This window comes from Cnephaeus nilssonii (assembly GCF_951640355.1).
Source record: "Cnephaeus nilssonii genome assembly, chromosome: 6".
Taxonomy (NCBI): Eukaryota; Metazoa; Chordata; class Mammalia; order Chiroptera; family Vespertilionidae; genus Cnephaeus; species Cnephaeus nilssonii.
Genome location: NC_137077.1, coordinates 65,458,374 through 65,472,359, shown reverse-complemented (window position 1 = coordinate 65,472,359; position 13,986 = coordinate 65,458,374). Strand labels below are relative to the sequence as shown.

The following is a 13,986-nucleotide window of genomic DNA, read 5'->3' as shown; positions in this document are numbered from 1 at the left end:
GTCTCAATGTCCTTTTCCTTTTCTAATGTTCTTGTTCTACATTTCGGATGAAAATACCAATATTTCTAATTCTGTATCACATCACCTCACCATGCAGCAAGGCGAGTCTCACGCATTACCTCCAGTTCCACCTGGAGAGCCCCTTATTGCCTTAGCATGGTATTCAGCTTGATGTTTCTTTCAATAATAGTTGCTTTGCCTTCAATAAATTGCTTGGATCATTGACCTTTCTTAACCCATGCATTCAACATCACTTCAGAATTTCTCCTCCTTAACTCTGTGATAACTAAATTCTAGCAACACTGTCATTGGTTTCAGGTAAATATCTTGAAAAAAACATACCTATCTGTGGTGAGATTTATTCCAATACAAAAACTAAGCAGTACACATAAGCCAACAAAGGATAGTAGTGCAACTTGTAGGTGTGAGAAACATCATGAAAAATGTAGCTTAGATGCCAAAATACTGACATTTAATGAGATACCTCTCTCGCACACCAGTGGAAGAGAAGACTTGGACGTAGGCTGGGCATGTGGCCAGAGCAGAAATCCTGATTTACCAAACACAGACAGAGGCCACACAGACCTAAAAGGCATGCTAGTACAAGTTTAGTACTCTGGATCTGAGTTCATACCTCTTTCCAATGCTCCTTCTCATATATTTATAATATCCAGTTATAGCCACATAGTAATGACCTACTGTTGAGTTAAAATACAGCCCAAAGGATAAATTAGAATACCCTTAATATTATGCTCTAAATACAGATTTTAAATTGTTCCTGTTAACAAGTGTTTATTGATTGATCATTTGAGAAAAAAACCCACAGGTACACAGAATTGTATTTTTGTTTATATATTTATGGGGGCAGGGGGCAAATCTCAGGTGCACAAAATTGGATTAATCATAATTCTTGGTTCTTATTTTTAGGCAGTTAAGTTAATTTAGACAGAAATTTTAATAAGTTAATATGTACCTGAAATAAAAACTAGAAACCTGACACTAATATGTCAGATAAGGTGATTCCCACTTTACTAGTCGATCCCAAGATAACCATCAACCTGACTCCAATTTTCATCTCTTTCTTGCTTCCCACCTTGCATATTTTATTATTTGTTGTTCTAAAATTATAGGTTTTTAAATTTTCAGTTGTTTTAACATAAAAAATGTATATTTTATGAAGTATATAATCTTTTGGGACTTAGGTCTTTTTAAATTAATAGTATATTGATAAGAGTCATTCAGATTTTGTGTTTTAATCTTAAGAGCAAGAAATCTATATTTTTTGTGTTTTGAGTTAAGAATAAATTAATTATGACTGCTATATACCAGTTTATTCATCTAATCTCCTGTGGATGGGCATTCTCTCTCACATTTGGTTTTATCAGGCTTTTTAATTTTACCAATCAAATCTATTTAAGATATATTTTTCCATGGCCCGGACTTATATTTCCTTGATCACCAATGATGTTGGACAGATCTTCATGTATTAATTAATCATATGTGTTTCCTCTTCCACTTTTCTTTTGGATTGTTTATACTCTTCTTGGTGACTTTTTATCATGTCTTGAATCACCAAGGTATGTTGAAATTACTAATATCATCACCATCATTCATATTAACAATCAGTTACCATGTTTAATGTTCTGTTTTGTACATGACATTCTGTGTAGGCTAAAAACAGGATTAGAATTAATTCATCAGATTCTTTTTAAAAATCCATTTAATCATTCCAACGTATAACAGTCTTTTCCCTTCATAAATGTGCGATTTTAAGGTCTAAGACTTTTATTTAAAATGCACACAATAAAAATCTCCTCACTTTCTCATGTTGTCCCAGGTTGTCATCTGTGATCAATTGCTCACTAAGAATCAGTAAATCTTGAGCAGTTCTCTGTTCTGTTTTCAGTGCCTGACAAGGTCCAGGGAGTCAGTATTAGCAACTCGGCCAGGAGTGACTATTTAAAGGTATCCTGGGTGCATGCCACAGGAGACTTGGATCACTATGAAGTCACCATTAAAAACAAAAACAACTTCATTCAAACGAAAAGCATTCCCAAGTCTGAAAATGAGTGTGTATTTGTTAAACTAGTTCCTGGACGGTTGTACAGTGTCACTGTTAGTACAAAAAGTGGACAATACGAAGCCAGCGAACAAGGGAATGGGAGAACAAGTAAGTGGAAAGATTGCAAAATTTGATGGTCGGTTGGGTCTTGAAGGTTACTAAGTAAATAATTTATCTGAACCTTGAATTTTCTCTACTTAGTTATCAATAAATTACATTCCCAGTAAGTCTCACTCAGAGCTAACATCGTTTAGCCCAGCCATGGCCTACAATTATAAGGATATTTATTGGAAGATAAAAGCAAGTACACTTGGCAAGCAAGAAGGCCAAATGTCCCATTTTTCTTCTCTGTCCTCTTGCATTGTGCATTGTGACATTTAAAGTTCTGGACATTTTGTTTTATCTTATGATTGAGGTCATAACTCATTTTACAATTAGATTCCACCAACATTTAGCATATAAGATTTATGTCAGGAAAATAACTACAATTTTAGCAGTTGCTTTTCAATTTTTCTTGTTGAATTATACATGAAGTAATTTAAGTGGCTTATGTGGGGAAGGGAGATGTTTACCAGTGCCTTGAATGTGATTCATAAATTATTGTGTAGGTAAACTTTGATCAGTCACTTTCCTGAAGTGTCTTCTAATGCTCCTCCCTAGTCCCAGAGCCTGTTAAGGATCTAACATTGCGGAATAGGAGCACTGAAGACCTTCTCGTGACTTGGTCACGAGCTGATGGGGATGTCGACCAGTATGAGATTCAACTGCTCTTCAATGACATGAAAGTATTTCCTTCTTTTCACCTTGGAAATACCGCAACCGAGTATCGCTTCACCTCCCTAACAGCAGGGCGCCAGTATAAAATTCTCGTGTTGACCATCAGTGGAGATGTACAGCAGTCAGCCTTCATCGAGGGCTTCACGGGTAATTGGAAATATGCACCTTGAACCTGACTAGTTATAGCAGTGTACAGTTGGCCCTTGAACAACATAGGTTTGAACTATGTGGATCCATTTATATGCAGATTTTTTCAATAAATATATTGGAAAATTTTTTTTATTTTCTTACTACCATGAAGCAGTGATATCTGTTATTCTAGGCTACTCTAAAACCATCATATTTCTGCTTCTTCATTATCAATGAATGAACCATTACACCTGTAAATAATATTATTTTTTTCACATTATTTTCTCATTTCTGATGTCTATTCTTAGTAGTATGTATAACATTTACAGTGTTTTGTGTCACATAAGACAGTATTTATGTAGGTGCTGACAACTAGACAATTCACCTTGTGAACAGATGGCATAAACTTATGGTATCGATACATATAGTAAGTACTATAAATGTATTTTATTTTCCTTACAATTTTCTTAATATTTTTCTCTAGCTTACTTTATTATAGTAATATAGTATATAATACATATAACATACAAAATATGAGCTAATCAACTGTTTATGTTATTGGTAAGACTTCCAATGAATAATAGGCTACTAGCAGTTAAATTTGGGGGGAATCAAAAGTGATATGCACACTTTCAGCTGCATAAGAAAGGGTGAGTGTCAGTGCCCCTAACCCCTACCTTGTTCAATGGTCAACTGTTCGGTAAGTGTAAATATCTTTGTTGCTTGGGTATCACTTCTTTGGAAATTTATTAGTAGTGCTGCTATAATAGTTAATGTTTATTAACAGTTTACTATGAACCAGACCCACAGCATAGCACCTTACACATACATTCTGTTCAATCCTCACAACTTTATGGGGTGGTTGCTATTATTATTACCATTTTTCTGATGAGGAAACAAACTTACAGAGGTTAAGCAATTTGCCTATAGTCCCAAGCTGGTGAATGAGAAAACCAAGACTTGGACCAAGGCAATCTAGCCCCTTGCTCTATTACTGGCATCTTTCACTTCTACTCACTGGCTGAGATGCCACTCTAGACTTCCCTCATTAACTTCAGTTCAGGCAGAAGAGTCAGAGAAAGATGGTAAATTGATACCAGTTTTTTCTATGTATATGCTTTCAGTAGATGCCAGGACATAAGAAGCACAAAAACTTTGGTTGAAAATTCCCACAGTTCATTCTCTAAGTGATGACTTTTTAATTTATTTTCTTTTTCAGTTCCTAGCACTGTTAAAAATATTCACGTCTCTCCCAACGGGGCGACAGATAGCCTGACAGTGAACTGGACTCCTGGTGGGGGCGATGTTGATTCCTACACAGTGTCCGCATTCAGGCAGAACCAAAAGGTTGAATCTCAGACTATCCCCAAGCACATCTCTGAGCACACGTTCCACAGACTGGAGGCTGGAGAGCAGTACCAGATTGTGGTTGCCTCAGTCAGCGGGTCCCTGAGGAACCAGATAGACGCGCTCGGCCGGACAGGTAAGCATCCACCTGGAGAAGGGCCGAATTGCTCTCCATAATGGGACAATGGATGTGCTTAGTAACTCACAAATCAAAAATACCCAAATTTAAAACCACCTAAATTTGTACAATTCAATATGGTTTTAAGAGCCTTTCTCGTATTTCTTTGCATTTTTCTTTCTTAATGGAGATTTTCAAAACAAATGAAAGGTAATTAGGAACCAAATCATATGAATAAATTTTTTAACTTGCTAAAGGGTTTAAAATTTTAACAAGCAGACTTCTATAATTATGCATTTTTCAAAATATTATCCCTTTCTCAAAATTCCTTTTTAAGAAAAAAATATACTTGTGCCATCTACTTGTGATAGCTAAAGTAATAAATCCATGAATAATGTATATGTTTACTTATATTACTATCACTATTAATATATTACTTTCAAAACAAAAATCACCTGCAAGCACCTGCTACATGCCAGACATCTAACCTATATAATAAAAGCCCAGTGACCATAACAGCGTAACGACTGGAATGACCGCTTGACCAGTCACTATGAGGTGCATTGACCACCTCTCGGTCCCTCGCCCCCCCTGCCCGCAGGCTCCATTCGCAGGATGGTGAACGGGGAACTGGGGTGGGTGGCAGTGGGGTGGGTGGCGGCCGGGTGGGACTGGGGACTGGCGAGCAGGCGGAAGATGGCCCTGATTGCAAGCTAGGCTTAGTGACTCTACCCGTGCAAAATTTTGTGCGCTGGGCCTCTAGTCTATAATAATAAAAGCCTAAGCAACCATCGCAACTGAATGGACAACCAAACAGGCTGCGTAGGGCGACCAGGCCAGTGGCGGGGGGCGGGAGGGGGGGGCAGTTGGGGGTGACCAGGCCAGCAGGAGGGGCAGTTAGGGGCGATCAGGCAGGCAGGCAGGTGAGCAGTTAGGAGCCAGTGGTCCCGGATTGTGAGAGGGATGTCCAACTGCCGGTTTATCGGGCCTAAACCAGCAGTTGGACATCCCCCGAGGAGTCCTGGATTGGAGAGGGTGCAGGCTGGGCTGAGGGAAACGCCCCCATGCACGAATTTCGTGCACTGGGCCTCTAGTATATATATAAAAGCCTAAGTGACTGTTATGACCAAACAATCAGAACAACCAGTCGACCAGTTGCTATGATGCGCACTGACCACCAGGGGCAGATGCTCAATGCAGGATCTGCCCCCTGGTGGTCAGTGCACTCCCACAGCCAACCCCCCCTGGCTCCTCCCACTCTGGCGAGCCAACCTCCTGCAGCCCTCCCTCTGGGCCCTGATCGAGGGGCTGGCCGGCCAACCTCCCACAGTCCCTGCCCCCTGCCAGCCAGCCTCCCCTGATAGGCCCTGATCGGGGGGCCAGCCAGCCAACCTCCCAGGTCCTTCCCCCTGGTCAGCCGACCTCCTGATAGGCCTCGATCACCGGCCAGGCCAAGGGACCCCACCCATGCACAAATTCGTGCACCAGGCCTCTAGTTTAAAATTATCTCTAGTCACACTTCCTGGTAGAGGATCATCATCTCTACTTTAACAATAAGGAAGTAAGGTTAGAAAGTTTATGAAACATTATCTAAATACATGTAATACGATCTAGAGCTATATTTCAAATCTAGATCTGTCTGTCTCCAAACCTCATGCGCTCTCTACTGTGACACATTACTTCTTAGGTGTCTTCCTTTCTCATAACCATTTATTTAGTTGTGGGGCCTGAGCCTTACTATGTCTCCAATTGACATATTTCCCACCATGTGTCAATCACTGTGCTAGAAAATGGGAATTCAGTAGCAAGATAATGCCCTTGACCTCAAGAAACTTATAATCTAGTGAAGGAGACCAAGAAGTAAAAAGGCAATGACGGTATAACATGGTAAGTGCTAAAATAAAAATGAATATGGGGCACTCTAGGAGCAAACAGAAAGAGTTAGGGAAGGCTTCCAGGAGTTAAACAGACACTAAGAAGTCATCCTGATGAAGCAAAACCTTGGCACACTGGGGACCCTTACACTGTTTAGTATGCTAGAATAAAGAATATGAGCCATGTGGCCAAGGAAGTAGACAAATCAAATTGTGAAGGGCCTTGTATGCCTTGTGAAGGTGTTTAGAATTATGGAGAGCCATTGAAGGGTCATCAGCATGGGTGTACTATGAGAATATGCTAGATACACGTGTAGTTTGAAACTGAGAGGTAAGGAATCAAAGGGACTGGTCAAGTGACTTGTAATAATGTATGAGAGAGATGACATTGTCTTAGAGTAGTGGTATCAGACAAGGTGAGAAGTAGAGAGATCCAAGAGAAATAAGATTTAGGAGACAGAAATTATAAGATTAATGATTAATTATATGTAGAAGGGTAAGAGTTTCTGACTTAGCCAAGAGATAGAATCAAAGGACAGTAAGGAACTTATGGGAGGGAGATGAGGAGTCCAATTTAGGCATCTTGAGAGTTGGACATCTGTGGAACATCCAGAGAGAGAGATGTTATTTGCAAAAATAGAAGACAGGTCTGAAATATGAGCCTAAGACAGAAAATATTATTAACAAATAACACTGTTTTGCCTTTCACATTAAGAGCCACAGTACAAACACTATTATATACTACTACTTAGGTCAAGGCTTGAAACTTTGACTTGAGTTAATCTTTGGAATAAATGTCCAAACAAGCAACTATATATTCCAAACTATATTCATTGAAGGTAAATTTGTTCAGCATTCTTACACTCTCTAGAAAAATACATATACATCACTCTGCATATTTATCAGTGTCACTTCTATGAATTATTCTACTTGTTTGACTTCAAGAACCTGTCTAAATTCAAAGAAAGAAATGGAAAATCAAAGCAGTACTACAGATAATTCAGGACAAGAAATATTTTCTCCTAAGGACACATGGAAAGTGTCAATGCAATAATGAGGCATCACCTTCTATCTGCAGTTGCTTTATGAGACTTTTTCTCAGCTGGTTACTTTATCCTAAATGATGAAACCTGCTTCTTTTCTTCCTTTGCAGTCCCAGCATCTGTCCAGGGAATAATTGCAGACAATGTATACAGCAGTCATTCCTTAATAGTAAGTTGGCAAAAAGCCGTTGGCGTGGCAGAAAGATATGATATCCTACTTCTAAATGAAAATGGGATTCTTCTGAGTAACACATCAAAACCCGCCACCACGAAGCAGCACAAATTTGAAGACCTGACACCAGGAAAGAAATACAAGATACAGATCCTCACAGTCAGCGGAGGCCTCTTTAGCAAGGAAGCCCAGACAGAAGGCCGAACAGGTAATTCCCACAGCCTGCTGTTTTGTGTGAGATAGCTCCTTGTCTGCTATTCCTTGAGAACAGTAGCCTCAGAGGGATGAAGCAACATGGGGAGATCACATATATTTCTTGACACCGTAGGAATGGAGACATGATTGACCACGTCCACGTCAGCTCGCCTGTGGACACAATTTTCAGCCCACCATACTCCAATTTAGATTTTTCACGAAAACTGTCTCTATTAGTTCCCTATGACTGCTAGGGTAAATTACCACAGATTTAGCATCTTAAAACAGTATCAACTTATTATATTATAGCTCTGGAGGTCAGAATCTGAAGATGGGTCTTATGGGGCTGAAATCAAGGTGTTAGCAGGGTTGTGTTTCTTCTAGAGACTTTAGGGGAGAATCTATTCCCGCCCTTATCTCTTCTAGAGGTCACTCAGGTTCCTTGGCTCATGGCTTCCTTCCAGCAGTGGTTAATACCCCACCCTCTGTGCCTGTCACCAGATCTCCTTCTTTACTCTTCTGCCTCCATCTTCCATATTTGACTCTTGGGATTACATTGGTCACCACCCAGATAATCCAGGATAAGCTCTCCATCTCAAGATCCTTAATTTAATCACACTCACCAAGTCCCTTTGGCCACATAAGTAATAAATTCATAGGTTCTGGGGATTAAGACAGGGACATCTTTGGAAGCCATTACTCAGGCAGCTCTGGTCTAACTGACTACTTCTTTATTGAGGACCTGTGTCTGAAAGGGGGGTGATGGTGAGAGAGACATGAAGATGACTTAGGCATACTTCTTGTCCTGGAAGAGCTGACTGATCAGTGGGCCAGACAGACCATGGAAAAATAATGACAATGCATTGTGATAAGGGTGTTGGGTAAGAGAGGAATGTCGGACATAAAGGGAAGCCTGGGGGTTGGATGAAATTAGAGTCTTCGTAAGAGTGACATTTCAGTACTGTCATGAAGGATGAAACAGTACTCCCCAGGGAGAGGAGGCAGACAGACACCCTGACACCATGTGCAGACAAATTATCCCGCGCCAAGACAGAGGTGTGAGAAGCAACAGTGAGGCTTTATGGAGGGCTGAGGTGTGTGTTGCAGGATGGGGAGTGAGGCTAGAAAGGCAGGATGGGGCCAGGTTAGACAGTACCTGGTACGCCTTTCCCAGGAGCTTACTTTTCATCTTATAAGCCAGTGGTCGGCAAACTCATTAGTCAACAGAGCGGCAAACAGCAGCTGTGGCTCGCGAGCCGCAGTTTGCTGACCACTGTTATAAGCAGTGAGGAAGCAATAAAAGTTTTGCAGTCAGAGAGTGAATGTTTTGTACCTTAAGAAAGGTAAACCAGATGACAGTGGGGGGGTGGAGCGAATGGAAAGAGACCAGGCTGGGGAGACCTGTTCATTAATTCATTTGTTATTGAGTACCTACTATATGCTAGGCACTGCTCTAAATGCTGGATACATAGAAGTGAATAAAACAAACCCTCATGGTCATGAAGTTATATTCTAGTAGGCAAGAAAGGCAATTAACAAAGAAGAAAAAAATATAGAAAAAGAGAAAATAAAATCAGGAAAATGGGATAGCAAGAATTAGAGACTTACTCCAGAGATAAATGGTAGGGGAGGGGGTGGTTAGAGATCAACCAAAGGACTTGTATGCATGCATATTAGCATAACCAATGGACAGACACTGGGGCAGTGGGGACTTGCCCTCAGGGGTGGGAGTGGGGGAGTGTCAATCAGGGAAAAAGGAAACATGTAAAACTTTAAACAATAAAAAAAAAGAATTAGAAGCTTACAATTTTACTTTATATTTTAAAATATATTTTTATTTATTTCAGAGAGGAAGGGAGAGGGAGAGAGAGATAGAAACATCAATGATGAGAGAGAATCACTGATTGGCTGCCTCCTGCATGCCCCACACTGGGGATCGAGCCCACAACCCAGGCATGTGCCCTGACTAAGAATCAAACCATGACCTCCTGGTTCATAGGTCGATTCTCAACCACTGAGCTATGCCAGCTAGGTGAGGCTTACAACTTTAGATAGTCCAGTCCTCAAAGATTTTCTTAAGAAGGTGACATTTGAGTAAAAAATCTAAAAGAAAGGAAAATTGGATCATGCAATTATTTGGGGAAGAGCATCTCCAATCAGAACAATCGGCCAGGCAAAGATCCTGAGATGGGAAGGTGACTGGCCTGTCGGAGGAAAAAGAGGTCAGTATAGCTGGAAAAGAGTGAGTGAGAACACAGTGAGTGAAAACATGTAGTCAGAAAGGTAATTGAGGTCAAGAGACAATTGCAGTTGTAGAAATCCTAAGGGTCAAAAGCTAACCTAATACAAGGAGCCCGATGAAGAACAGTAGATATAGTCAAGGAATATTTCTACATGAGGTAAGATGGTACTTGGTGGCTACGTGGAGAGCAGATGGAGGAACAGGAGATTCTGGAATTCCTACCTGGCATGTCTGGTAGAATATAGGCCATGAATTTAGATGAGAGAAGCAGAAAGAGGGAGTTTCAAGGAGGAATACAGAGGATTCTGTTTTGGACTGAGTTTGAGATGTCTGAAAGACTTTCATAGGGAAGTAATTATTGGTAATTTTCTGGGTCCCAGCTCAGAAAAGTGAGAGATAGAGAACTGGATAAAAATTCTAATTAAATCCATATCTTAGTCTCTTCAAGCTGCTATAACAAAAATACTATAATCTGTGTGGCTTAAACAACAAATACTTCTTTCTCACAGTTCTGGAGGCTGTAAGTCTGAGATCAAGGCAACAGCAGATTGGGTATCTGGTGAGGGCTCGCTTTCTGGTTTATGGATGGCACTTTCCTCACATGATGGAAAGAGGAGAGAGCTCTCTGGGGCCTCTTTTTAGGGCATTAATTCTGTTCATGTGGGCGTCACCCTCATGACCGTATCACCTCCCAATGGCTCTACCTCCTAATACCATCACCTTGAGGGTTAGGTTTCAACATACGACTTTGGGGGAACAGAAACATTCAGACCATAGTAATTCATAAAGTGGATGAGAATGATTGCTTAGCTAGTGTTATAAGATATGAAGGGGACAGAGGATAGAACCATGGACAACACCAACTTTTAAGTGCCTGGCATAAGGAGAGGAAGGAAGCAAAAGAGCCTGAGAAGGTGTTTGCAGTGGAGGGAAAAGAACTCAGGAGAGACCGAGACAGATGTCCTGGTCTGTTTCCACCTGCATCTGAAGACTTCTGTGGAATCAGGAAGCATCTGCACCAGCCGTTTCAAAGCTGGTGATTTCTGTTGGCATTTGATTGCTTTAACCAACAGGTAGCACTAAATGGGATTGCAAAATCCTAAAGTAAACTTTAAAAAAAAATGGTTTGGGCTTTCCTCTTGCTTCTCTTTCTTATATCCCTGATTCTGATTTCCTCTTTCTGTCTGCCTTTTCCTTTCTTTCCCACCCAGTCTTTCCTCCCCACAGTCCTTCCCTCTCATGGTCATTTCCTAGCTCTCAGACGGCATTCAGAGACAGGTTTTGTTTTTGTTTTGTTTTTTTTAATCTCTGATATAGCTCTTAATATTAGAAAGACATTTAGTCACACAGGTCACATTAACATTTATTATATACCCCCCAAAATATATTTGAAGATACTTTCCCATTACCTATTTTCCTTGTTCTTTTGTGGATTTGTTTTTTAAATGAACAGTTTCAACATCAATAATTAGATGTATGTATTTACTATAGTGTCTCCATGAAGTCAATATTTGTGAAAGGCAGGGACCATGTGTTTTGAACTATTGCTTGAGTGAGCCCATCCAGGCGCCACGCTAGGCTGTGTCAGGGACATGCCAAAACTCAATCTCACTCTCTTGCTCCTTGACTTTTCCAGTGCCAGCAGCTGTCACCAACCTGAGGATCACAGAGAACTCCACCAGACACCTGTCCTTCACCTGGACCACCTCAGAGGGAGAGCTCAACTGGTACAACATCTTTCTGTACAACCCAGATCGAACTCTTCAGGACAGAGCTCAAGTTGACCCACAAGTCCAGAGCTTTTCTTTCCAGAACTTACTGCAAGGCCGAATGTACAAAATGGTGATAGTAACTCACAGTGGGGAGCTGTCTAATGAGTCTTTCATATTCGGAAGAACAGGTAAGACCGGGACCCACACAGTAAGGAATAGCAGGGAAATTATCACAATAGTTGCTATTCTACCCAGGGTATAGCTTTATATGAAATTTGTGACCTTCAGGCTTTCTGACCCTAAATCTTTGATTATAGTTTTTGCACTGGCTTCTGCTCTGTCGCCTCCACTTGTTTACCTCATAGGTTGATGGAAAAAAAATGAATCTGGTTCCTCTACTTTCAAGAGGGTTATTTATAATCCAAGCTGTGCCCTTATTCTTTCTACAAGACATAGATGGAGTAGAGGGCAGGTCCCGAGAAGGACAACTATAAATGGGACCAATAAGCAAAGACTGCTGGGAATCAAAACCACAGCACTGACTGAAGTGAACACCAAGAGTTCCAGGAAAACGAGAGGGAGAAACATCTCTCTGGGCTGCAAATATGAATCTGGACCTTCTCTTGTTCCATCATTTGAGCCTATTCTCATTTTTCTATTCAAAATTATTTTTCATTTGACATTAGTTTTTGTTGTTGTGTCCCAGGCACTGGGCTCAAGGCTGGAATATGACAGTGAACAAGACAAATGACGCCCCTGACCTCACTGAGCTCTATATTAGTGGAGGGAGAGGGGCTGGGGACAGTAGATTTTAAAGGGAGATGATTTTGGAACACCTGAAATTCTATGAAGGGAAAAAACAGTACGTTGTGACAGGGAACAACTTGGCAGGACAAGAAACTAGACAGAGAGGCATTTCAGCCGAAACCTGAGGGCAGCCATGTGAAGAGCACATTCCAGGCGCCCATCAGAAGTCCTACATTTGTCTTCTGAAGGGAATGAAACGGAGCAGCAGATGAGCCTACACCGTGAATAGACTTGCCTCCGTGTTACCATTTCCAGGGCAGTCTTTGCTCTGCACGTTAATGCTTCCAGTTCCTCTAACTAGAGACAACAGTCTTCATTCTTCAAATGATGATGATGATGCTCAAATACCCATGGCACAGGTGCCAGCACAACCAATTTATACAAAGGCAGAAGCAACTGTTAATAAAGAGAGTGGTGAGAAAGAGCATGAGAGAACTGAGAACCTAAAAGCTGGAGAGGAAGTGGAGATTCGGAGAGGGATGTTACGGTACGGCGGCCACAGTGATGTGGGCCTGACTGCAAGGGCTGGAACCTTCTGTGAACACTTTTAGGGCCTTTTATGAGTTCAGGTATAGGCTACTTGGCCAGTTTTAATTCATCATTTCTGATTATTTCATTTTATATGTCCATTAGGGTTCATGCGGCAAGCATACAAAAGTCACCACCTGTTGTGTTTTGTTCTATTTTAATTTGTACCACATTCTCCTAAACCTGAGTGAGCTGAAATGTAGGCAAGGTCTTACTCTACAGTAGGAGCTATTCACCCATATGCCCAATGCAGCTCATGTTTTCACCTGTGGGCCAAAATGCCTTTGTTTCTGTTTTGTTTTTGGTAAGGGCGTTCCCTCTGTTTCAGTCCCAGCCTCTGTGAGTAACCTCAAGGGATCCAATCGGAACATGACAGACAGTCTCTGGTTCAGCTGGAGTCCAGCCCCTGGGGACTTCGACTTCTATGAGCTGATTCTCTATAATCCCAATGGCACCAAGAAGGAAAACTGGAAAGAAAAGGACCTGACGGAGTGGCGTTTTCATGGCCTTGTTCCTGGAAGGAAGTACACCCTGTGTGTGGTAACTCACAGTGGAGAGCTCAGCAACAAGGTCACAGGGCAGAGCAGAACAGGTAAGAAGCCCAGGTGCCAATGGCCAGGTATTGCTGGGAAGTAGCTTCCAAAGACGTGGGCTTTTTGTTTTATTTTGTTTTGTTTTGTTGTTGCTGTTTTTAAATATATTTTTGTTGATTTTAGAGAGAGAGGAAGGGAGACAGAGAGAAACATTGATGAGATCCATCGGCTGCCTCCTGCACACCCCCTACTGGGGATGGAGCCTGCAGCCTGGGCATGTGCCCTGACTGGGAATCAAACCAGTGACCTCTTGGTACATAGGATGAAGCTCAACCCACTAAGCTATATCAGCCAAGGCTAAAGACATGTTTTAATTATGGTTTTAATAAGAAGAAACATAAGCAATAAGGATGTGCCATGTGCTAACCCCTGAACTGGGGGGCGGCG

General features: G+C 41.3%; 1 protein-coding gene across 3 annotated transcripts in view; it reads left to right on the top strand.

Moving 5' to 3' along the window:
- The window catches only part of PTPRB (protein tyrosine phosphatase receptor type B), a gene marked incomplete at its 5' end in the record, with an annotated part of 107,186 nt that overhangs the window by 54,805 nt on the left and 38,395 nt on the right, over positions 1–13,986 (top strand). For all 3 annotated transcript variants that reach the window (XM_079773932.1, XM_079773933.1, XM_079773934.1), the window contains 6 exons: positions 1,907–2,170; positions 2,723–2,986; positions 4,188–4,451; positions 7,461–7,730; positions 11,596–11,859; positions 13,335–13,598. In XM_079773932.1, the coding sequence (XP_079630058.1) occupies positions 1,907–2,170; positions 2,723–2,986; positions 4,188–4,451; positions 7,461–7,730; positions 11,596–11,859; positions 13,335–13,598 (1,590 nt within the window). The remainder of the gene's footprint in view (positions 1–1,906; positions 2,171–2,722; positions 2,987–4,187; positions 4,452–7,460; positions 7,731–11,595; positions 11,860–13,334; positions 13,599–13,986) is intronic.